At 62.9% G+C, this 23,689-nt stretch overlaps 2 protein-coding genes across 2 annotated transcripts; one reads left to right on the forward strand and one right to left on the reverse strand.

Moving 5' to 3' along the window:
- Nucleotides 1-10,538: 10,538 nt before the first annotated feature.
- DLX4 (distal-less homeobox 4) lies at nucleotides 10,539-12,954 on the forward strand (the record flags this gene model as incomplete). Its single annotated transcript, XM_079327949.1, has 3 exons — nucleotides 10,539-10,821; nucleotides 11,783-11,976; nucleotides 12,700-12,954. The coding sequence occupies 3 exons, from the start codon at nucleotides 10,539-10,541 to the stop codon at nucleotides 12,952-12,954; spliced, it is 732 nt and encodes a 243-aa protein (XP_079184075.1).
- A 4,269-nt stretch (nucleotides 12,955-17,223) lies between these two features.
- On the reverse strand, nucleotides 17,224-21,344 carry DLX3 (distal-less homeobox 3). The gene is made up of 3 exons (XM_079328044.1): nucleotides 20,582-21,344; nucleotides 19,747-19,937; nucleotides 17,224-17,861 (listed from the first exon to the last, which is right to left on the reverse strand). The coding sequence occupies exons 1-3, from the start codon at nucleotides 20,898-20,900 to the stop codon at nucleotides 17,532-17,534; spliced, it is 840 nt and encodes a 279-aa protein (XP_079184170.1). The 5' UTR covers nucleotides 20,901-21,344; the 3' UTR covers nucleotides 17,224-17,531.
- Between the last annotated feature and the right edge of the window lie 2,345 nt (nucleotides 21,345-23,689).

The following is a 23,689-nucleotide window of genomic DNA, read 5'->3' on the forward strand; positions in this document are numbered from 1 at the left end:
GAACGCTCAGCTCCAGACTCGATCCTGAAATCCCGGGAGCTTTCCAGGAAAATCCCGGGGGCAGGGGATGGGGACGGGGAGTGGGGACAGGAAATGGGATGAGGGAATGGGATGAGGGATCTGCATCCTCCCGGAGCAGGGACAGTCCCTGGGGATCTCTGAAACCCAAACAAATCTCTCGGGATCCTGCTCCCCAAGTCCCTGGGGATATCTGACCCCAAATCCCTTGGGATCCTGCTCCCCCAATCCTAGGGGATCTCTGCAGGAGCCCTGGATGGATTTTTTTTTTCCCATCATGATCTGAAGTTCGTCTGTTTTCCCGGGATTTCTCCTGTTGGGAGAAACATTTGTAACCAAATGAAATCCAACCACAGCAAAAGGAGCCAACAGGAAACCTCCGGCTCCAATCACCCCAAATCCTCGGAGGATGCGGGGACGGGAGCCTGGGAAAGCAGCTCGGGGCTGGGAAAAGGGACAGCAGGGACTGGCTGCCACCACGAGGGGCGACCCGAGTCCCTGCAGGCTCCCAGCCACATCCCTTCCTCCCTTGGATTTATCCCATCCCATGGATTAATCCCATCCCGTGGATTTATCCCATCCCATGGATTTATCCCATACCATGGATTAATCCCATCCCGTGGATTTATCCCATCTCATGATTTTATTCCATCGTGTGAGTTAATTCCGTGGGTTTATCCTATCCCTTGGGTTTATCCCATCCCATGGATTTATCCCTTGGAATTTTCCCATCCCGTGGATTTATCCCATCCCGTGGATTTATCCCATCCCTTGGATTAATCCCATCCCCACGGATTCTTCCCATCCCGGTGGATTTATCCCTTGAATTTATCCCATCCCATCAATTCAGCCCATCCCATGGATTTAGTTTGGGACATCTGAATTCTCCTGCCAGCCCCATCCCGTGCTCCTTCCCCTCAGCCCCGGGATCTGATCCCTCCTCCTGAATTCCCCCAAATCCCCGGGGATGGAATCCACAGGGTCCCCCTCTCCAGAAGCCTCTCCCAGCCCCGGCACGAGCTGAGGGAACGCGGCCCAGCCCACCCAGCCCTGCCTGGAGCACATCCCAAATCCCAGGGGAATTTTCCCGGGACGATCCTTTCCCGATCCTTTCTTCTCGCCGGTTTTTTTTTTGGTTTTTTTTTTTTTTTTTTTTTTTTTTTTTTTGGTTTTTTTTTTTTTTTTTGGTTTTTTTTTTAATTAAGCCAAATTAAATTTCTGCAGCATCCCTGGTTTCATTATCCCAGCTCTCCACCGGAGGCGTCGCTCCCAGTTCCTCGGGACGAGTTGGACAACGCCGGGAACGTTCAGGTCGAGGCTCTTCCACTTTTCCTCCCTCCCTTCTCTCTCTCCCCGCTCCGCTCCGGCCCCACAGCGGCTCTGGGGCTCCGGCGCTGCCCGAGCCGCACTTCAAAGGCTCCGGGAGCTTCCCTGGCAGCTCCCGGCATTAATCACCGGCCCTGGCACCCGGATGGTCCCGGGGGGTTCTCAGGGAATGGGGGTCGGGTCCCCCGGGATGGGATATTTCCATTTCAGGGGATTTTTTGGGGACCTCCTGGATGGGATATTTCCATTTTCGGGCGTTCGGGGTCCCCAGGGATGGGATATTTCAATTTTGGGGGGTTTTGGGGTCCCCAGGCATGGCTGGAGGTGACAAACGGGGGCAGAGGAAGGTGGGGTTGGATGTGAGGAGCTGGGAATGTTCCCCTGGAGAAGGGAAGGATCCAGGAGAGCTCGGAGCCTCTGCCAGGACCTGAAGGGGCTCCGGGAGAGCGGGGCAGGGACTGGGGACAAGGGATGGAGGGACAGGACACTGGCAATGGCTCCCACTGGGAAAGGGCAGGGATGGGTGGGATTTTGGGATGGAATTCCTGGCTGGGATGCCGGGGAGGGGCTGGGATGGAATTTCCAGAGCAGCTGTGGCTGTTCCCGGATCCCTGGAGTGTCCCAGACCAGGAACATCGGGGGGCGTCCCTGTCATGGGATGGGATTTGGGGTCCTTCCAACCCAAACCATTCCCGCATTTTGGGATTCGAGGATTCCAGGAGGACTCCTGGCAGCTCCAGGAGAGACCCCGCAGGATTCAGGGAGGAGGATCCTGGCAGGTGAGGCCGTGTGGGATGATGCAGATCCCGATTTCCAGCTCCAGATTCCAATCTCCCGCACTTCCTCTCTCCCTGCGGGAGATAAAGATCCTGGGCAGGCAGGGCTGAGCTGCCGCCAGTTGCATCCGCTCCCACAGCCCGGCCCGGCCCCAGCGAGGCCTCTCCCGGCTCCGGGGCGATGGGAGGGGACCGGGCCGGGGCAGGCGCCGCCTTCCTGTGGGTGTTTTCCAGGGAGAAACCGGGATGGAGCCGGCACCTGCCGGAGCAGGTGACTCGGGCGTGAGGAATGCGGGCCCGGGATGTGGGCTGGCATCGGGGAGGAGATGCAGGGGTGCTGGGAAAGATCCCAAAAGGAGACGGGGAGGGTCAGTCCAGAGTGGGATCATCCCCGCAGGCTCTGGAGCAAAAATCTGGAGAGGCTTTGGGATGGTGGGGATTCAGGAGAGGAAGTGGGGAAAGGATAAAAGGGGAAATCCTCGCCCCTGCTGGGAATGGCCGCACGGAGGAGGAATTCCTAAATCCCCAAACCACTTCCTTTAGGGCCAGGAGCTGGAGGAATCCCGGGTCACCCTGGAATTGTTCCCCTCCTCCCCGAGAATTCCCTGCGGTGAGGTTGGGTTCGCTCTCCCGGATCCCTCTCCTGTTTCTCCAGGGTGAAATCCGGCTCACGGCAAAGCACAATTCCCTCTGGGATTGGGAAAACCCCACACCCGAGCAGATCCTGCAGGAATCTGGTTTTGGGATGGCTCCCAGCCCTGCAGGTGCAGCGAGGTCCCTTCCCTCTGAAGGCAGGGACAGGGATGGGGCCGGCTGGGAATGACCCCGCTCCTCCCAAAGCGGGGCTTGGAGCCGGGATTTCCCTTTTGGGGCACCAGGCAAGGCCTGGTTGTGTTTGGGAGGAGAGGAATTGGGGATGCGGGGCGGGATCAGAGGGGGCCGCGCTCCCCACGCCATTCCCGGCCCTGCCCCTCCGCTCCTGCCAGTGGAACCGGGACAGGAACCGGGACAGGACCCGCTCGGGGCCGGCCCAGCCCCAGCCCCACGTGAGCGGAGCTCACACGTCCCTGTCCCATCGCCTTTGATCTCCGGCGCTGCCAGGGGAGATGTCCTGGCAGGAATCCGGCCCGTCAGGTCCCATCCGAGCCGGTGGCACTCGGTGACCAAGCCCTGGCAGCTGAGGTGGCCCCGATGGAGCCAAGCTCCACCTTCTGCCCCCGGGGCTGCGGCGAGGATCCTGCTCCGGCTCGGGAATTCGGGGGATTGGCAGGGCCTGGACGGGCTGTCCCTGCTGTCCCTGCTGTCCCTGCTGTCCCTGCTGTCCCCGCTGTCCCCGCTGTCCCTGCTGTCTCTGCCCCAGGTCCTGGCAGGGGACAGGAGCTGCTGCTCCTTCGTGACCTCGCAGTGCTTGAAAATAAAGGCGTTAAAAGGACGGAGAGTTTTTTTACACGAGTGCACAGTGATGGAACAAGAGAGAATCCTTCCTCCTCCTCCTCCTCCTCCTCCTCCTCCTCCTCCTCCTCCTCCTCCTCCTCCTCCTCCTGCTGCCCAGGGTGGCCCTGGGTGGCCCCGGACCCGCTGGCAGCGCCGGCAGCGGCCGCTCCCGATTACTCACGGGGAGACGATGGAAAAGATGGGAAAGATGGGAAAGATGGGAAAGATGGAAAAGATGGAAAAGATGGAAAAGATGGAAAAGATGGAAAAGATGGAAAAGATGGAAAGGTCCTGGGTCCTCCCGTGGCCGCAGCTGGAGCTGAGCTCAGCCAGAGGGGCAGGGACAGGGGACAGGGGACAGGGGACAGGGGACATCCCTCCCTGGGTGACAGGGTGGCTCTGGCGCCACCGGGGAATGTTCTGGCACCTCTGTGGGGTCACTCCCGTTCCAAACCCAACCCAACCCCCGCCCCGATCACCCCACCCGGCAGCTGAGCCCAAATCCACGGGATGGGAACAAAGGGGGTGAAACGGGACCCTCGCAGGGCCCAGGTGCGATTTCCACAAGCAAAGGAGACAAAAGCTCGGCCCGGGACGTTCAAAGGGCGCCGCGGCCTCGGGGCCCCCCGGCCCGGGACCCGACCCGAACCCGGCCCGCTGCCCGGCTTTGTGCCCGCCAGGGCTTGGGTTACGCTGGGATGGCTCCTCCTGGATTAAGGAATTCCAGCCCCATTCAGCGCCCGCTGAAGCGCGAATAATTGGGGAGCTGCAAAGAGCGGGAGGGGCGGGGGGCGTTCAATGGGAAAGGCACCTGCGGGGCAGCCGGGGTCGGGGGGCGGCCAGGAGCGGGGGGTTTGCCCTTAAACCCGAGATTTATCTTCAGACCCGGGACTGGCCTTCAAACCTGGGATTGGCTTCCAAACCCGGGATTGATCTTCAAACCTGGGATTGGTCTCCAAACCTGGGGTTTGCCATCAAACATGGGATTTATCTTTAAATCTGGGGTTTGCCTTTAAACATGGGATTTGCCTCCAAACCTAGGGTTTGCGTTGAAACCTGGGATTTGCCTTTAAATTTGGGATTTGCCCTCAAACCTGGGCTTTTACTTCAAACCTGAGATTTCTGGCTTTCAAACCTGGGATTTGCCGTCAAACCTGGGACTTTTTACCTTCAAATCTGGGGTTTTTGGCCTTCAAACCTGGGGGTTTTGGCCTCCCGCTGGGGTTTTTGGCCGGGGGGAGGGTGGCAGGGCGGCGCTGCGGGGCTCCTGTGCCACCCGTGCCACGGGGATGATCCCAGGGACAGGAAAAGCCGCCACGCGGCGCGGGTGGATTTTGGGGATGGGTGGCCGCTCCCAGGGATGGGACAGGAAGATCCTGCCCGGCTTTGGGAGGGGAGTCCCGGTGCCACAGCTGCCCTGATGATGTCGCATCCCCCGGGGCGAGTCCCCAGCGCCCTCCCGGCCGTGCCCGGGGCGACTTTGGCACCGTCGGGGTGGCAGCGGCTGCGCCCGCCCTGGTCGCCGGGAGACTCCTGGGCGCCTCTTAATGACACCTTAATTACAACATTTACCGTCCCCGTTTGTCCCTCCCTCCTTCCCTGTCCTTCCCTCCCGAGCTCCCCCGGGATGGAAATGCCCGGCGCGTGCTGCCGGGATTGTCACCGCCACTAATGACCCCCTGCGAGCGTGGGGACACGGCAGGTGACACTGCCACTGCCCCGACCGGCCCGGTGGCCCCGGGGCCCGGCTCTGCCTCGGGCTCTGCTCGGTGGCTCTGGGCTTTGGGGACACGGCTGCGACCGCCCGCGGCAGCGGAGCCACCTGGGGGGGTGTGGGGGGATGTCCCTGCGTGTCCCTGTGTGTCCCTGCGTGTCCCTGTGTGTCCCCGTGTGTCCCCGTGTGTCCCTTCGTGTCCCTGCGTGTCCCTGCGTGTCCCCGTGTGTCCCTGCGTGTCCCTGCGTGATGTCACTGCCAGCCCTGCCAGTGTCACCCTGCCAGGGTCCTGCCGGTCTCTGTCACCTGAGGTGACTTTCCCGAACTTTCCCGGTCAGGATTTGCAGGAATCGAGCGCTGCTCTGCCGAGGGGACGGTTCGGGATGAGCCCTGGGATGTTCCAAATGAGCCCTGGGATCCGCCGGGACGATCTCTGGGGTGTTCCCATCCCCCGGGATGATCCCCCCGCTTCTCCTTCCCCGCTCCCGCTCCAGACCCCGGCTCCTCTCTCCAGGGAAATCCCACACGGGGAACTTCGCTGGAGCTCGGGAATTCGGCCCTAGAGGCTCCAAGAATTCCTCGCACCGGCGCACGAGGAGAACAAAAAAACAAAAACAAAAACAAACCCAGCCAAATAACCAGAAACGGCGTGAGGAGAGGAACAATTTCCTCCACCGCTAATTGTCCCTCTGTTAATTAATGAGACGTGGGGGCGCTGATTAGGATCTCCCCAAAGCCACAGGTCCTGGCTGGGGACAGCGGTGACCACGCCGGGATCGGGAGGGGGTCCTGGATTTGGGAATCTCTGTGGGGCTGGATTTGGGATCTGGGAAATGTGATTTGGAGTCTGGGATCTGGGGTTGAGATTTGAGATCTGGGATCTGGAACTGAGATTTGCGATCTGGGATTTTGAAATTGAAATTTGGCATCTGGGATTGAGATTTGGGATCTGGAATTTGGGAGCTGAGGTTTGGGATTTGGGATCTGGGCTGTGGCTCGAGTGCCCACAGAAGGGTCCGACTCCTTTCCAGCCTCTCCAGCTCCGGGAATTTGGGAATGAAGGTTCCAAAGCCGCTTTTAGCGCTTCCCTTCCCAAATTAACGGCGCCAGGCCGGTGCTAATGAGTGGAATAATTGATTAAATCTGTCCCATTTCTGCCTCGCACCTTTCCCGAAGGTTTCCAGATGTGGAATAATTAATTACCCCTCAAAGTGGGCGGGGAATTCCCATAGAGGGGAAAATTGTGCCCGTAATTAATAGCAAGCTCTTAATGAGCCCTCCAAAGAACGGTCGGGATGGGAAGAGACCCTCTGGGGGCTGGGGTTTAGCTCAGCCGGCGGGAATGACCGGGAATGACCGGGAATAACCGGGAATGAACGGGAATGAATGGGAATGACCGGGAACAAACGGCCGGGAATGGACGGGAATGACCGGGAATGGACGGGAATGACCGGGAATGGACGGGAATGACCGGGAATGAGCGGGAATGAGCGGGAATGACTGGGAACAAACGGCCGGGAATGGACGGGAATGGACGGGAATGACCGGGAATGACCGGGAACAAACGGTCGGGAATGGACGGGAATGACCGGGAATGACCGGGAACAAACGGCCGGGAATGGACGGGAATGAACGACCGGGAATTAACGGGAATAAACGGGAATGGAAGGGAATGAACGGGAATGAACGGGGTTGAACGGAAATGGAGGAGGATGAACGGGAATGAACAAACTGAAAAGGCCGGGAATTAATGGGAATGAACGGGAATAAACGGGAATGGACGGGAATGACAGGGAATTAACGGGAATTGCCGGGAATTAAGGGGAATGGCGGGGAATGACGGAACGGTCCCCTCTGAGTTTTGGGGCGGCAAACCCCGCGGGTTTGCTCCTCTCCAAATAGAAATTTTGGGAATTCCCCCCCGCTGCTCCAGCCATCCCAGCAGGAAAATCCAGGGGGTGATTTTCTCCCGTTTTTATTTCCACCAGGCCTTTTGATGCCTTTGCTCTCCAGCCGCGCGTCCCCGCGAAAATCAAACCCAGATCGGAGTCCTGGAAAAATATTTGGAGTTTCTGAACCAAAATCTCGGCTCTGGGAGGGGGATGAGGCGGGGGAGCAGCGCTGGGTTTGAGGATTTTGTGATTTTGGTCACATCTCCGGGTCTCACCCCAGCTCGGAGCGGGAGGGGTCCTGGGCGCCGTTGCGGTGCTGGGGAAATGCTGATGTCCCCCCCCGGGTGGGGACACGATGGCACCACAGCCACTGTAGACCCTCGGGGGCTGGAAATGGGGCCGGGGGCCGGGGCTCGCCTTCCCAAACCAGAACCCGGGACAAGCCACATTTGAAGCTTCTTCTGGCAGAAAATTTCCAATCCGGAACTTATTGGAGCTTTTAGAACGGAAGGGGAGGGGGGTGTGGGTGGGAATCAGCGCGAGCTTTGCTTCCCCTCGTGTCCCTCCGCGCTGCCCAGCCCCTGCTGTGACATCGCTGTTACCTCCCACGTCCCTGTGTCCCCCGGGGCCACCTCTGCGCCATCAGGTCACTCCCGGACGTGATTCACTGCGGGGGGAGCAGCCCCTGGGCGCTCTGGGGGTCCCGAGGGACAAACCCGGGGTCCCCGCTTCCCCTTGGCACCGGGAGTTTCCCCTCCCTGGATGTCCCCCCCTTTCCCAGAGGATGCTCTCCCCCATCCCCTCACCCCCCTGCTCCCCCGGCCCGGCTTCTCCAGGTGCCGAGACGCCCCAAACCCGGGGGAGGTTGGCGGGGGGAGCCCAGCTCGTGCTGCAGCGTCTCCCCGGCTGCCCCGGGACCATTCCCGGCTGGAGATAGCGCGGCTGCTCGGCGGTGGCAGCGCGGGCGTGTGGGAGGGCAGACGCCAGGCTGTCTGCTCCCACTCCGCTGGGCTTGTTATTAACTTCTCCTTGGGCTGCCATTAACCCAGAATTCCTGCTCCTGGCTCCAGGCTTTCCCCGCGCCGCTCTATCTCCAGCCTAATTACAGCTGTTGGGATCTCCCTTTATCTCGGGGGATCTTTGGGGTTTGGTTACCTGGCACACGCGTTCCTGCACCCCCCCTCCTCTCTCCTCGCACACCCATCCCTGCTTTTCCCCTTTAATCCTTCCTGCTTTCATCAGCCCCGGCGGACGGGAGCAGCCGCGGGTTCTCCGCGGTTCTGCCCGGGTAGATCCGCATCCCGCGGCTCCCGGGAGCATCCCGGGCCCGGTGACCGCCAGCGACATTAACCCCGCGTGTCCCGGAGCCTGCCCGGCCACCGCGCGGGGCTCGGCGTGTGCCGGCACCTTCCAGCCCCGCCACCGGGGCTGGGGGTTGGCTCGGAGCGAGGCCGTGATTTATTTTTTTAATTTAACACGGGTTGAGTCGGTGTGTTTGTCTTGGCAGCGGGGCCGCCGCTCCAACCCCAAACTCCGCTCCAGCAACCCCGTCCTGTCCCTCTGCCAGCCCCCGCTGACACCAGCCGGGTCTGGCACCCGAGCTGGCCGTGCCCCGTGCCCACATCTGTCCTCGAACCCTCCCAAAAGCTGCTCAGCCCCAGGCTTGGTGCCAGAGCTTTATCTCTTCTCCCAAAGGGGTTTGGAGCAGGCGGTGCTGTCCAGGTCCCTGTCCCTGTGCCCACCCTAGGCACAGAACGGGGCTGAGATTGGCACCTTCAGATCCCCGGCCCGGAGGATGAGGAGGATGATGAGGATGAGGAGGATAAGGAGGGTGTCACCACTGTCCCACTGTTCCCCCTGGGCTGCCCCGGCTCGTAGGTCCCTCCTGGAAATCCCTACATGGGGAATTTGGGGATTTTGGGATGGGATTTTGGGATGGGGAGGGGTCCCGTCCCTGCTCGCACCTCGATGGAACAGAGCTGAGCCTCTTCACCCCAGCGGGGAACTGAACCCTGAGTGTCCCCCCTGCTCCTGACACAGGGCAAACATTGTCCCCAAACACCCCTGGGGCCACCGTCCTGCAGCACCTGCCTCAGAGGCCTGGGCTTAGGGTGCAAATGTTGGGGTGCTTTTATTAATTATGGGCATTTCCTCCACCCACATCGCAGCAGAGCGCTGGGAAAGCACGACGGGGGCTGAGTCCCCCTGGATCCAGCTCTGGGACATTCGTGGGATCGTGATGGTGGTGAGGGGGGGGATGCCACCCCCAACCCCACCCCAACCCCCAGCACCCCCTTAGTGCCCCCAGCGCCGGGTGAGGAGCCCGGCAGGGAGCGGAGCCGGCGGGAGCTGATCCCGGCGAGCCGGGACCCGTCCCGCAGCCCGTGGGGGCTGAGTCACGGCGGGGAAAGTGAGGAGCGGGATAAAAGCAGATCAGGAGCTTTTCCTGGCCTCCTGCTCGCCCTCGGTGCCGCCTGGGCCGGGTCCGCGGGCAGCGCCGCCAACATCTGCAATTCTCTCCTTCTCCTCCTCGCCCCGCTGTGGCCTCGTGGGGCTGGGGGACTTTCCCTGTGGGTCCCCCGGAGTTTTGTGGCCCCCACACCCCAATTTAAGGCTGGTGTGGGATTTGGGGGTGGCGTTGTCCCTGAGGATCGTCCCGGGGACGCAGCTCCGTGCTGGGATGGGGACGGAGGGACAGCCGGGCTGTGCCGGGAATTGTCCCCGGGTGCCACCGGGGCTCGGGGTGGGGACACAGGGCACAGGGACAGCGCTCCCTCCCCCGCGGTGTCACCCCGGTGTCCCCAAAGCCTCTGGCTGTCCCCAAAGGTGGTGACAGCAGCTGCCGGCCCCACGTCGCCCGGGTTTGTCCCCGTGGTGTCCTGGTGCCCACTGGTGACCCCGCAGGTTGTCACCCGCCGGGGGTGGCTCGGGAAGTGCTGTCCCCGGTCCGGCATCCCGGGAGTGCCCCCAGCCCCCGGAGCGCGTGTCTGTCCCCCCCGTGTCCCCATGTGCCCCCGTGTCCCCCTGTCCCCCGGGGCTGAGCCCCAGCTGTCCCCGCCTGCTCCCGGGGCTGCCCCGTGTCCCCCCGGGGGGCTCAGGGTGTCCCCCCAGCCCCGGGGAGGGGTCACGATGGCACAGGTGGCGGGTGGGCACGGGGTGAAGGGGATGCCCCGGGGCGTGACGTCACTGCGGGGGCGGGGCTGGGCGGGGCGTTCGGGGCATCCCCGGGCTCGGGGCCGCGGCAACCGGAGCCGTCGGGGGGCGGCGGGGTCTTGGCTGGGCTCGGCCTGGTTCGGCCTGTTCGGCCCGGTTCGGCCCGGTTCGGCTCGGTTCTGCCGCGGGGGCTGCGGGCGCTGCCCGGCCCGTCCCGGCCGGACCATGACCATGAGCTCGATGGCCGAGACCCTGCTGGGCTCCGACCCCTCCAAAGCCGCGTTCCTGGAGCTCGGCCCCCCCCAGCACTACCCCCCCCTGCACGGGCTCCCCCCCTCCGGCCACCCCCAGCACGACCCCCCGCCCTTCCCCTCCCCCTACGGCCGCCCCGGGCCCTTTCCCTACCCCGGCGGGGCCCCCCCGCACCCCCACGGGGGTCCCTTCCTTCCCTACGCCCCCCCAGGGGCCCCGCACGCCCCTTCCCCCGGGGCCAGGCTGCAGGACACAGGTAAGGAGGTTCCGGGGGGGGCGGGGGGCGCGGGGGAGCCGGGATGGAGCCGGGATGGAGCCGGGATGGAGCCGTCGGAAGCGCTCCGGGTCTGGGCTGGGCTGGGCTGGGCTCGGTGCGGGGTCCTGGGGGGTGCCGGGGCTGCCGGGGGTCCCGGGGGTCCCGGGGGTGGAGTCCCCCCGTTCCCAGAGCGCCCCGACCAGCAGGGGACACGTGGGTGGCTTCGAGGAACCGCGGGCACGGGGAGCAGCAGCCGCTCCGAGACCCCCCAGGTGCCCCCTGGGACCCCCACCTGCCCACAGGCGGCCCCCTCAGCTGCCCACGCCCCCCAGACTGAGCCCCCGGGCCGGGCAGACCCTCCCCTCTCTGTCCCTGCAGCTCCATCCCCGTTCCCCGCTGGTTTCCCCCAAAATGTGCGATCCGAGCCGGCCTGGAGAGGATCGGGACCCCGGGGCTGCCCCTCCCGGGGGTCCCGAGCCCAGCTGAGCCCCCAGCCCTGCCCGTGCTCCCTGGGTGACACCGGGCGGGCGCTGCTGGCCCAGGGACCCCCAGCGCGCCCCGGGAGCTCCACCAGGGCCGGGGGTCCATCCTGGAGCCCCCCCATCCCCCGGGGGTCCCTGCCTGGCCCCCCAGACGGGCCCAGACCGAGGCCTGTGTCCCACGTGCCGCCGGAGCCGGGCAGTGCCATCGGTGAATGGCCCCGTCCTTCCTCCTCCTCCTCCTCCTCCTCCTCCTCCTCCTCCTCCTCTGCTCTCCCCGCGGTTTAAACACCAGAGAAAAGCAGCCCCCAGACCCACAATTATCCCCCCCTCCCGCGGACACCCCCTGGTAACCTGAGCGGTTTTGGGGTGATTTTGGGGTGACTTGGAGTGGCTTTAGGATGGTTTCGGGGCGGTTTTGGGATGCTGTTTTAACCTCCCGCTGTGTTTGACGGCTCGCCGCTGCTCTGCCCCGTGCCCAGAGCCCGAGAAGCCCCTGGCCGTGCCCAATGGCGAGCTGCGGCTGGTCGGGAAGGCCAAGAAGCTGCGGAAGCCGCGGACCATCTACTCGAGCCTGCAGCTGCAGGCGCTGAACCAGCGCTTCCAGCAGACCCAGTACCTGGCGCTGCCCGAGCGCGCCGAGCTGGCGGCGCAGCTGGGGCTCACCCAGACCCAGGTTCGGCCGGGAGGCGACACCGAGGGGACACCGGGCCACCATCGGCGCGCCATGGGCCACCGAGATGCTCGGCGCACCCACCGGGCCGGCTGCTGGAAGCGAGCCGAGCCGAGCCGTGCCGCGGCGGGGGAGCTGGCGCCGGTGGGCCCGCAGGGCTCGGGTTTGGGGCGCCCCTGCCCGCACCTCCCAGCGGCAGCGGGACTTTCCCAGCCCCGGAGCCTGGCTGGCGGCCCGGCCGTGCCCGGCTGGGCGGCCCCGGGCCGCGGGACGGGGCGAGTGGGTTTTTGAAGGCGATGGGGAGAGACAGGCAGGCGGCAGCGGTGCAGCCCCGGAGCCAGGGGCGAAGCGAGCTCATAAAGCCGGGGAAGAGGAGACAAGTGGGAACCTGCCGGCAGCGCGGGGGGGACGGCGGGGAGGAATGAGCGGGGCCACCACCCCAGAGCGCGGCGGCGGCCCGGCACCGGGACAGGCACCGGGGGGGAGCTGGCAGCACTGGGGACACTCTGGGGACACTCTAGGGACATTCTGGGGATACTCTGGGGACTCTCCGGGATCCCAGAGCCTCTCCCCGCATCCTCACCCCGCCACAGAGCGGTGGCTTGTGAAGAGTTGGGTTCCCAGCGCGCTTTGTCAATAGGGTCAGGGGGGTCTGTAATTGTTCCAGGGGGGGTTAGGGGGTGTCGGACTCTTCCTGCCCCCTCACCCCGCTGTCTCTGACCGCAGGTGAAGATCTGGTTCCAGAATAAGCGCTCCAAGTACAAGAAGATCCTGAAGCAGGGCCCGAGTGTCCCCGACGGGGAGCAGCACCCCCAAAGCGCCCCCGCCCTGTCCCCCTGCTCCCCCAGCCTCCCCTCGCTCTGGGACCTCCCCGGGCCCGGCAAGGGACCCCCGCTGGCCCCCGGGGGCTACATCAACACCTTCGGAGCCTGGTACCAGCCACACCCTCAGGACGCCATCCCCAGGACCCCCATGATGTGACAGTGCCACCAGCAGCGCCGGATCCGGAGGGACACCGAGGGACACTGAGGGACACTAAGGGACACCGAGGGACACTGAGGGGGACGCTCTGTGCTGTCCCCCCCGGGACTGGGAGCCCAGCGAAGCCCTGGAGGAGCCCAGTGAATAGAGGAGGAGGAAGAGGAAGAGGAAGGTGACAACGATCTGCAGGAGCGCGGGGATGTCCTGCCCTGCCGCGCTCCGAGTGACCCAGCGCCCTGCGCGCCATCCCAGCGGGACAGGGCTCGGGCCCGGGTCCCCCCAGTTCATGGACAGGGGGCAGGGGGACCCCAGGAGGGGTTGGGGACTCCCCGCCCCCCCGGCCTGGTTTTATTTATAAATTCTATCGGATGTTGGTTGTGCCCCCGTTTATAAACAGGCTGAACATCGATCGCTGCTGCTCCTCTTCTTTGGGGTGTCCCAAAAGGTTTGGGTGTCCCTTGGTTTGGGGGAGGCGCTTCCACCCAGAACTCAGGCTCTCCCAAACCCTGGGGGTGCAGGGTCAGGGGCTTGGGCTGAGTTACCCCCAAAATCTGCCCGAAGTGGAGCCCAGTTACAGAAATTGCGGGGCCGCAGCTCCTGGCCCCTCCTGCGGGGAATTTGGGGCAGTTTGGAGCTGGTGGAGGTGTCGCCCACAAACAGGGGAGGGCAGGGGGACACGGGTCAGGCTGGGGACCCAGCTGAGCCCCTGCCCTGTGTCCCCACGGACACCCGGGCAGCGAGGAGCGTGTTTTGGGGCTGATTCCCCTCTGCAGGTTCGGGTTTGTGCTTCCAGAGCCAGAACCCGGCTGGAAAACACATCCTTCTCATTCTCTGCTCTTCCCACATCATTGTTCCCGCTTTTCCCGATCCTGCTGGATGATTGTCGCCTGTGGAGGGGGGGACGCCCCCCTAGCACAAATATCCTCGCCCCCGAGGTTCCCACCCCGCCATTCCCCGGCTCCGAGGGTCCCTCCCTGCCCCTTTCTGGAGCTGTTTGGGTTTCACACCTTCAGCATCTCACGGGCCTGGGTTATCCCGACACCCGGTGCCCACCTGGGGGGGAGATCAGAGCCCGGCTCTGGGGCTGACCCCCTGGGAGTTCTGATCCCTCGGAAAAGGGGTTTGGGGTGCTGATCCCACGGGATGTGGATCGTACAGGAGGATGTGGGGTCCAGGGGTGAATGAATTCCCGCGGATTTTCGCGGGGGGATGGAGCCCACCCTCCCCACCGAGGGTTTTCTTTGCGCAGCTCTGAAAAACGAAGAGTTTCCCATCCTGAGGCTGGGGGTGAGGGCCGCGGTGTCACCTCCCTGTCCCCAGCAGGACACCCCGGTGGCGATGGGGACAGAGCTGTGCCATGTGCGGGGCCGGGACTCCGGTGAGCCGGGCTGGGCCGGGCCGGGCTGGGCCGTGGGCGGGCGCTGCCCCCGCTCCCGGGGCTGGCACCGGGTGTCGCAAGGGCTGCGGGTGTCGCAACGGGGCAGGAGCGCTGGGAGGGCTCTGCTGGGCGCGGGGTGACAGCGCGGGGACGCGGGCACTGCCACCCCCGCGGTGCCACCCCCGGCACTGCCACCCCCGCCGTGTCACCTCCTGCCATTGTCACCCCGGTTCCTGCCGTCCCAGGGGTGTCCGGGCAGTCCCCGCTGCCGTCAGGGCTAACTGGGATCACTGGGAGCACTGGGATAATTGGGATGACGAGGGAAGGTCGTTGTGTGCCTGTGGCAGGACAGGACCGGAGTGCTGGGGACAGTGGGGAGACGTCCCCAGCCCTGGGAACTCCCGTTCCTGTTCCCATTCCCATCCCCGTTCCCATTATTCCCATTCCCATTCCCATTCTTTCCATTATTCCCATTCCCATTATTTCCATTCCCATCGCCATTCCCTTTCCTATTCCTATTCCCGTTCCCGTTCCCGTTCCCGTTCCCGTTCCCGTTCCCCTTCCCCTTCCCCTTCCCCTTCCCCTTCCCCTTCCCCTTCCCCTTCCCCTTCCCCTTCCCGTTCCCCTTCCCCTTCTTTCCCTTCCCATTCCCATTCCCATTCCCATTCCCATTCCCATTCCCATTCCCATTCCCATTCCCATTCCCATTCCCATTCCCATTCCCATTGTTCCCATTGTTCCCATTGTTCCCATTCCCATTGTTCCCATTGTTCCCATTGTTCCCATTGTCCCCATTGTTCCCATTGTCCCCATTCCCATTATTCCCATCCAATTCCCATTATTCCCTTTCCCATTATTCCCATTATTCCCATTATTCCCATTATTCCCATCCCGCTTTCAGTGCCAGCACACCGAGCCCGGCCCCGCGTGGGATCTCAGGGTCCCTCAGCCCCTTTTTGGGGGTTCTGGGGGTTTCTCAGCCACATCCCAAATGCGGGATCAGCGGGAGGAGCCGGCGCTGCCCCCCGGGGATGGAAATGGGGACAAAAGCCCCCTCGGGGGGATGGGGCGGGGGCTGGGGGGTCCCAAAGCTTTTCCCCGATCCCGTTCCCGATCCCGCAGCGCTGGGAGGAGCGGGGATCGCGCCTGGCCGGGGGCGATGCGGCACCCGGGATTTACATAATCCTGATATGTAACCCGCCGCCTGCTCGGGGCTTTTCCCCTCCTCCTCCTCTAAATAAGAAAAAAAATCGAATTAAAAAAAAATTAGAAGAATGAAACGAAACCTCCCCAGCGCCAGCACCCGGCTGGGGCAGCGCAGATTCCTCCTTTTCCCGTGGGATTGGGATTGGGGCTGAAGTTTTGGGGGGATTTGGGGAGCAGGGGGAGACTGGCCCTGCGTGGATTTGGGAATGTGGGCTCTTCACACCCGTGACACGACGCGGGTGACACCGGGGACAGCAGGACAGGGACACCCCAGCCGGGACGCCCCACTGGGGATTTTGGGGTCCCCGAAGCGCGCCGACCCCACGGCGCTGCCGGGGATGGGAGGATCCGGCGGGATTTGGGGATTTTGGGGGGGTTCGGCGCTGTCCCCCAGCGCATTGTCCCCCAAAGGGACATCGGGGAGCGCAGCCGCCCTCCCAGTCTGCAGGGCCGGGGGGTCACTGCTCCCAGAAAGGGGAGCGCCAGGGAATAGTCCGAAATAGTCTGAGATACTCTGAAAATCGGGGAAAAATTCCTTTTGCTGCCCCAAATTCCCTCTCAGCAGGACAAAGTGGGATTTGGGGTGAGGCGACATCACCCGGTGCCACCCCAAGAGCGGATGTCTCCAAAAAACGCGGCGCGAGTGACAGAGAGATAAAAATCCACATTTCTCGAGGTGGAAAAATCCCAAATCCTGCTCCCCGAAAAACCTCATGAAACTGGGTTAAAAAAAAAAAAAAAAAAAAAAAAAAAAAAAAAAAGGAGAAAAAACGGTGCTCGGAGCTTTAAATGCAGAATTTTTATTAATGAACATTTCCAGCCCGGCTTTGGGTCCCCGGGGAAGGAACAGAGGACACTCAGGGACACCCGAGGGGGGTTCCCATCAACTGGGGGGGATTTTCCTTAGGAAAAAAAAAAAAATTATAGACAAAAAAAAAACCCAGACCGAAACCAGTTTGGTTTGGAACAACTTTATACAAACGAACCTTATGTACACTCCCTTTTTTTTTCTCCCCCCAAAACACCCCTATTTATAGAAGGCAACATAAATAAATCCACGGGACTGTACAACACTATGAACACTCCTTAAAACGGCACTTTCTGGTTAAAAAAATAGCATTATTCTCTTAAAAAATAGGAAAGAGCTCGGTTATTTTTTCCCCTTTAAAATAAGTCGATTTCCTAAAAAAAAGAGGCATTTTCGCCGTTCCTTTACGCACAGCTGGAGGCACAGCCAGAAAACGGAGATGAACACGAGTTTTTTCTCTTCAAACAATAACTTAAATCCATTCCTGAACCGCTTAAATATTAAAATATTTCCCTCCCTACACCCGCCCCCCACCCCCCACCCGGTTTTTTTTTTTTTTTTTTAATATATTTAATTTTAAATCACCACCTTCTGGTCTGAGCATCGTCCCGGGTGGTTCCGGCCGGGATCAGGGTCCTGCTTTGCTCCCGCGGGGTGTCAGTGACCCCACAAAAAGTCTCCGTGACCCCCAAAATTTCGTATTTCGGAGCAGAGCCGAGCTCCGCTGGGGACAGGCACTCCCCCTGTCGCGACAGCGACTACACAAATCCTCCATCGCGGCCGAGTCGCTCCGAGGGGTCCAAGCTCGATGAGGCGCTTCGGGGGCCGAACTTATCTTGGGGAGGGGGCCGGGGGTGGGGGTGTGCGATGGAAAAAACCCTAAAAATTCAAAAGTAGCAGAAGGATTTTCCGGCTTTTCCACCTTTTCCTGCGCTGGGAGCGTTTGCAGCCTTTGCAGTCCTGCGGTTCCTGAGATGAGCTGAGAGGATTTTTAGGGGTGCGCGGGGGTTTCCTTTCCTTTGGTTTTTTTTTTTTTTTTTTTTTTTTTTTTTTTTTTTTTTTTCTTTTTTAGGAAAAACCAAGGAGACAAAACCAAAACGGGGGGGAATGAGGGGGGAAGAAAAAAAAAATAAAAGGGAAGGAAACCAAAGAATCGGAGCAGCGTCTCTGAACCTCTCAGGGCCATCAGTACACGGCTCCCGTGCTGGGGGGCCCGGGGGACGCGTGGTGCATCGGGGGCGCCGCCTGCCCCTGGTGGGGTCCGTGGGGGCCGCCGAGGCTCTGGGGGTGGTACCAGGGGTTGTGCTCCTCCAAAAATCCCGGGGAGGAGCTGTAGGGCAGCGGCTGCGGCAGCGGGGTCCGGGCGCTGCCCCCGGGGCTGTCCCACACCGGCGGGGACGGCGGCGAGTTGCAGGCCATGGAGTCGCTGTTGTTGGGGCTGTGCTCCAGCGGCACCTCGCCGTTCTTGTAGAGCTTCTTGAACTTGGAGCGCCGGTTCTGGAACCAGATCTTCACCTGAGCGAGGGAGGGAGAAGGGTCAGAGAGACGGGAAAGGAATGGGAGGGATGGGATGGACCCGGGAAAAGAGTCGCAGCCCTCGGAAGGGAACCGGAGGGATGGAGGAAAGAAAAAGGGTCAGAGAGATGGGAAGGGGATGCGATGGATCCAGGAAAGGGATCAGAGAGACGGGAAGGGAACAGAAGGATGGGATAGATCCAAGAAAAAGAGTCACAGCCCTTGGAAGAGAATGGGAGGGATGGGACTGAGGGAAAAGGGTCAGGACCCCCAGAAGGGAATGAGAGGATGGGATAGATCCCAAAAAAAAGGGTCAGAGAGCCAGGAAGACAATGGGAAGGGGCCAGGAAAAGGGTCAGAGAGACGGGAAGGGAATGAGAGGATGTGGGACAGGGGAGGGGACAGGGATGGGGTGGGTTTGGATCGTAGCGACATCGGGCAGGGGTGTCACGGGCAGCTCAAAAACACGAGAAGGGACACGGGGGTCACAGGGACCTGCCCTGGGCACTGGAATGAACTTGGGGGGGTCACAGTGACTCCAAAAACACAGGAAGGGACATGGGAGTCAGGGGAATCCCAGAGACAGGGAATGAACTTGGGGGATCACAGTGACCCCAGAGACACAGGAAGGGACATGAAGGTGATGGGGGTCACGGGGACCCCAGACACACTCAGGAAGGGACAGGGGACACAGGTGACACACGGGGCACCTCAGGAAGGGACATCATGGGGACCCCACAGGGCGCGTGGCAGGTGTCGTGGGCAAGCCACCCTTGGTGTGAGAGTGACAGAGAGCACGGACCGACCACGGACACAGCACGGACACGCCGTGCCCTGTGGACAGCACCCATGTGACACCTGGCGTGGCACAGCCCCCTGTGGGGACACGGGCGTCACCAGGAGCCCGTCACGCCACACGCCGCGCGTCGGGAGCGTCCCCGCGCTGGGCGAGGCGGCGCTGGACGCCCTTGGCCCTGGGCGAGGGGCGGGGGTGGCGGCGCTTGTCACCCAAACAGGATGTCCCTCTGGGAGCGGGTGACGCGCTCCGTCAGCCCTTTGCCGAGTGTCCCCGATTGCTTCATCGCCCAAGGGAGGAGGAGGAGGAGGAGGAGGAAGGCCAAGGGCGGCACAAGGGCGCCGGCGCCGGCCCCGAGGCAGGGAGGGCACCGGGATGGGGCGCGGGGGAGTCACGGGCTAGGGGGACAGCGGGGACAGCGGGGACAGCGCGCCCCCCTCACACCCGCGCCGCCCCTTTGTCCCCGCGCCTGGCAGGACCCCAAGGTGAGGGTTTCGCCCCGAATTTGGGCGGCTGCGGGGAGGAGGAGAAGCTGATCCCGCACGTCCCGGCTCTTCCAGTCCAGCCTGCAGGGCCACCCCAGCGCCGGGGACAGCGGGCGTGGAACCGGTCCCCAAATCCCGGCCCGAACCGAGCGGGATGGGGCAGCCGGAGCCCGGGAAAACCTGGGGAGTCCGGGCAGCTGGGGCAGGATCCGTGCCTGTGTTCTGGCAGGATTTGGGGGCAGGAGGTGCTGTGGGGATGGGGCGTCCCCAGCGCTGATCCCCGGCACTGATCCCCGGCATTTGGTGCCCCACATTCCTGCCACATCGGGTGTGCCGTGCCCCAGAACCTGCTCGGTTCCCGGGACAGGATCCAGCCCCAAACCCTGTGGGGTGTGGGATGGGGGAGCTCCAGAAGGAGCGGGATAAACCCCAAAACTGCCGAGTGGGGTACGGCTGAGCTCCGTCGCCTCTCCCTGCTGCCTCCGTCCTCTCCACCTTTCCCTCGGCACAGCAGATCTGCTCCAAGGGGAAAATCTCACTCTGGGCACCCCACAACGCGCTGCTGGTGGGGATTTGGGGTGTCGGGGGTGGTGTTAACCCTTACCTGGGTCTGGGTGAGCCCCAGCTGTGCCGCCAGCTCGGCGCGCTCGGGCAGCGCCAGGTACTGCGCCTTCTGGAAGCGGCGCTGCAGGGCGGCCAGCTGGTAACTGGAGTAGATGGTGCGGGGCTTGCGGATCTTCTTGGGCTTCCCATTGACCATCCGCACCTCCGGCTCCGGCTCCTCCTTCACGGACACTGCGGGAGGGCGCGGGGTCAGGCGGGAAGGGGCTGCCAGGGCGGTCACCCCGTCCCCAGGCCGGTGTCACCCAGCTCGGGGTGCTGGCAGGGTCCCCGTGCTCTGTGACAGTTTCTGGGACATCCCTGGGATGTGTCCCGGAGTCAGAACCCTGCGCGGGTCTGTCCCGCTGAGCCCCGAGAGCGGCCAGCAGCTGCCTGTCCCCAACCTGGGGGCGTCCCGAGGCGCACAACCCCAAAAAGATTGGGGATATCCCGAGGGGCACAACCCCAAAAAGATCGGGGATATCCTGAAGGGAACAACCCCAAAAAGATCGGGGATATCCCGAGGGGAACAACCCCACAAACCCGGGGACACGCGCAGGGGTAAAACCCCACCAATCTGGGGACACCCGGAGAGACAAAATCCCACAAATCTGGGGACATTCCGAGGGGTAAACTCTACAAATCTGGGGACACACGGAGGATAAAACCCCAAAAATCCGGGGAACACCCGGAGAGACAAAATCCCACAAATCTGGGGACATCCGGAGGGTAACACCCCACTAATCTGGGGACACCAGGGAGGATAAATCCCCCCAAAGCCCCTCCGGAAGCCCCAAGGAGCAGCGGGGTGGGCACGGCCCCTCTCCCCCATCCTTTACCTGCTTCCTGCGGCGGCAGCTGCTGCTCCCTGAAGTGGCCGTACTGGCGGTACGAGGGGCTGTAGGAATACTCGGATTTGGGCGAGTAGGTGCCCGCGGCGCCGATGCCGTTCAGGTTGAACTGCGGGTACGGGTAGTGGCCCACGGGCTGCCCGTACGACTGGCCCGGGTAGTATTCGTGCTGGCCCGTGTAGTAGCCCAGGTCGGTGACCGAGGACTCGGGCAGGGTGGGAGAGTCCTTGGAGGCTGCGTGGCAGCTCAGCGAGCCCGAGAGGTCCGTCAGGATGCTGGAGAGCTTCTTGTCGAAAGAGCCGCTCATGGCTGGCGGCGGGGAGGGGGCAGCTGCCTGCCCGGCCCGGGGACCCCCCAACCTGGCGGCTGCCGAGGCCCTGGCGCGATCCGAGCGCGATCCGAGCTGCGGCTGCTTCGTGAGGAGCCACCGAGAGACTGTGCCCAAACCTCCGGCCCCGGCCGCCTGCTTAAAGCCTTTAATTAGGGAGCAGGGCAGGGTGGGTGCGCATTCCGATTGGCTCCAGAAATATTGCCTGGGAGGCAAAATAGACTCCTGCCTCCTCCTGTGTGGGTTTTTTTTTTTTTTCTTCTCTCTCTCCCTCCTTTTTTTTTTTTTTTTTTTTTTTTTTTCTCTCCCAAGAAACAACAAAGAGTGGGTGAAGGAGGGTGAGGGAATAAATAAAGTGTGCAGGGTCCTGTCTGCAGCGAGGGGACACTGTGGGTGCAGGACAGGGCTGGTTTAAAAGGGAGTTTGGGGCTGACGGGGGATTTTTTGGAGGAGTGTTGGGGGGGCGTTTTTTGGGGGGCAGGGGAGGGGGTTAGGGTTTGGGTCTGGGATGGATCCGTGCTTAGGGCTGGGGGGATTTGGGGGTTTGTTTATGGTCACCCCCCCGGTTCTCCCCTGCTCCCACCTCCCCCCAGCAGCGTCACCAGTCCGGGCTGGGCCCCCCCAGAGGATCCCCACGTCCTCCCAGCCCTACCATGCCCCCCCCCGCGCTGGGGGCACCTCGGGGCAGTGACAAGCCTTGAATTTGGGGGGAACACCCCCGGGGGGTCTGTGCCCCTCTCCCACCCCCACTCGGGGCCATGACCCCTGTGCTGCGCCGAGGATCCCAGCAGTGTCACCCAGCCGGGGGTCGCTGGCCAGCCCTGGTCACCCCCCGGCCACCCGCAGCACCCGGGGGAGGTGGGGGGGGGCTTTTGTTTTGGGGGGGTCACTTTGTAAGGGGCGGGTTTTGTTTTGGGGGGGGTCTCTTCTTCCGCGGGCAGGGCCCGGGTCCGTGACCCCGGCGGGGCTGTCCCCTCCTGTCCCCTGCGTGGCCCCTCCTGTCCCCTGCATGTGTCGTGTCCCCCCCATTGTCCCCCCGGTGCCCCCGGGTCCCCCCCGGCCCGATCCGCGGCGCGGGATAACGGCTCCGCCTGGCGGCCACGGCGGGAACAGCGCCGCGCCCCGGGAGCCCGGGTTCGAGTCCCGGCTCCGCCGAGACCGAGGGATCGAGTCCCGGCACCTACAGAACTCAGGTTCGAGTCCCGGTACCGCCGAGACGGCGGGATCGAGTCCCGGTACCGCTGAGACTGTGGGTTCGAGTCCCGGTACCTACAGAACTCAGGTTCGAGTCCCGGCCCCGTCGGAACCGCGGGTTCGAGTTCCGGTACCTCCAGAACGCAGGCTCGAGTCCCGGCACTGCCGAGACCACCGGGACCGCGGGAAAAGAGGGAGAAAAATGGGGAATAGGAAAGGAACGGGAATGGGAACGGGAACTGCAACAGGAACAGGAATAGGAATATAATAGGAATAGGAATAGGAATAGGGATAAATAGGAATAGGATTAGGAATAAGAATAGGGATAAATAGGAATAAGAATGCGTAGGAAGAACAGGAATATGAGTAGGAACAGGATTTTGAGTAGGAATAGGAATAAATAGGGATAGGAACAAGAACAGGAAAAGGACAAACAGAAATAGAAATAGCAGAAATAGAAAGAAATGGGAATAATAGAAACAGATGATAAACAGAAATAAAGGAACAGAGGCGAATCCCAAGGGAAGCAGGAGGCTCTGAGAGCTGACGTGACCACAAGCTGGGGAACGGCACGGCCTCGCTTCCCGCGTGGGAATTGCAGCTGGGGACTCGAGGAATTCATTCCGAGGGGACAGACAGAAGTGTCGGGGAGCAGCCCAGCCCTGGGAGCAGCGCCGGGATTCCCTGGGAAGGTTCCCAGGGTCGCCGGGGGGCACCGGGACACGCACAGGTCCCCAGCCCGGTTGTCGCCAGGGCCGGTCCCCGCCGGGAGCGGCGTCTGCGGCAGGAAAAGCCGGTTGTGGGGCTGGAGCGGGGAGCGGGTCCGGCCAGTCCCCAGCCGGGCCGGGACTGCGAGCTCTGGAGCTGCCAGGGGCTGTGGAACCCCAAATCCGGGAGATCATGGATGGGGAGGGACTGGGGGGGCAATCTGGGGGAACTGGGGCAGTGAGGGGGGGACAGAGATCGCTGTTCTGGGGCGCCCGGGGGTCTCTGGGGGGATTCACGGGCAGGGCTGAGCTCAGGGTCCGGTCAGCACCCCACAGGGCCGGGGTCCCCCCATGACCCCCCAAGGCTGAGGGGTTTCTTCCCTATGTTCCCCAAAAAGGCTGGAGGTGTCCCCCCGTGTCACCCCCCGGGCTGGAGGTGTCCCGGGGCCCGGCAGTGCCCCGGGGGTCCCCGCGTGTACCCCCAGCCCTGCCACAGCTCGGGGGGGGGGGTCCCCGATCGTCTCCATCCCCCCAGAGCATCTTTGGGCCAATGGCGCCACCTCGCGGCCTTTGGGGGCAATGACACCGCGGGGTGAGGTCACTGGTGTCACCAGGGCCACGCGAGGCGGGTCCGGGGCGTGGGGACGGGACTGGGGACAGGGAATGGGGACAGGGAATGGGGACAGGGGATGGGGACAGGGGACAGGAAGGTCGCTGTGCCAGGGCCGGGTGCCACGGCCAGCAGCGCTGCCCGCGGTGTCCCGGCTGCCGTCACTGTTTCCAGTGACACAGCGGCACAGGGACACGGGGACACGCGGGGCGGGGGACACAGGACATCCTGCAGCCCCCCCAGCCCAGGCCAGCCCC

Source organism: Erithacus rubecula (assembly GCF_903797595.1).
Source record: "Erithacus rubecula genome assembly, chromosome: 27".
NCBI classification, from domain to species: Eukaryota; Metazoa; Chordata; class Aves; order Passeriformes; family Muscicapidae; genus Erithacus; species Erithacus rubecula.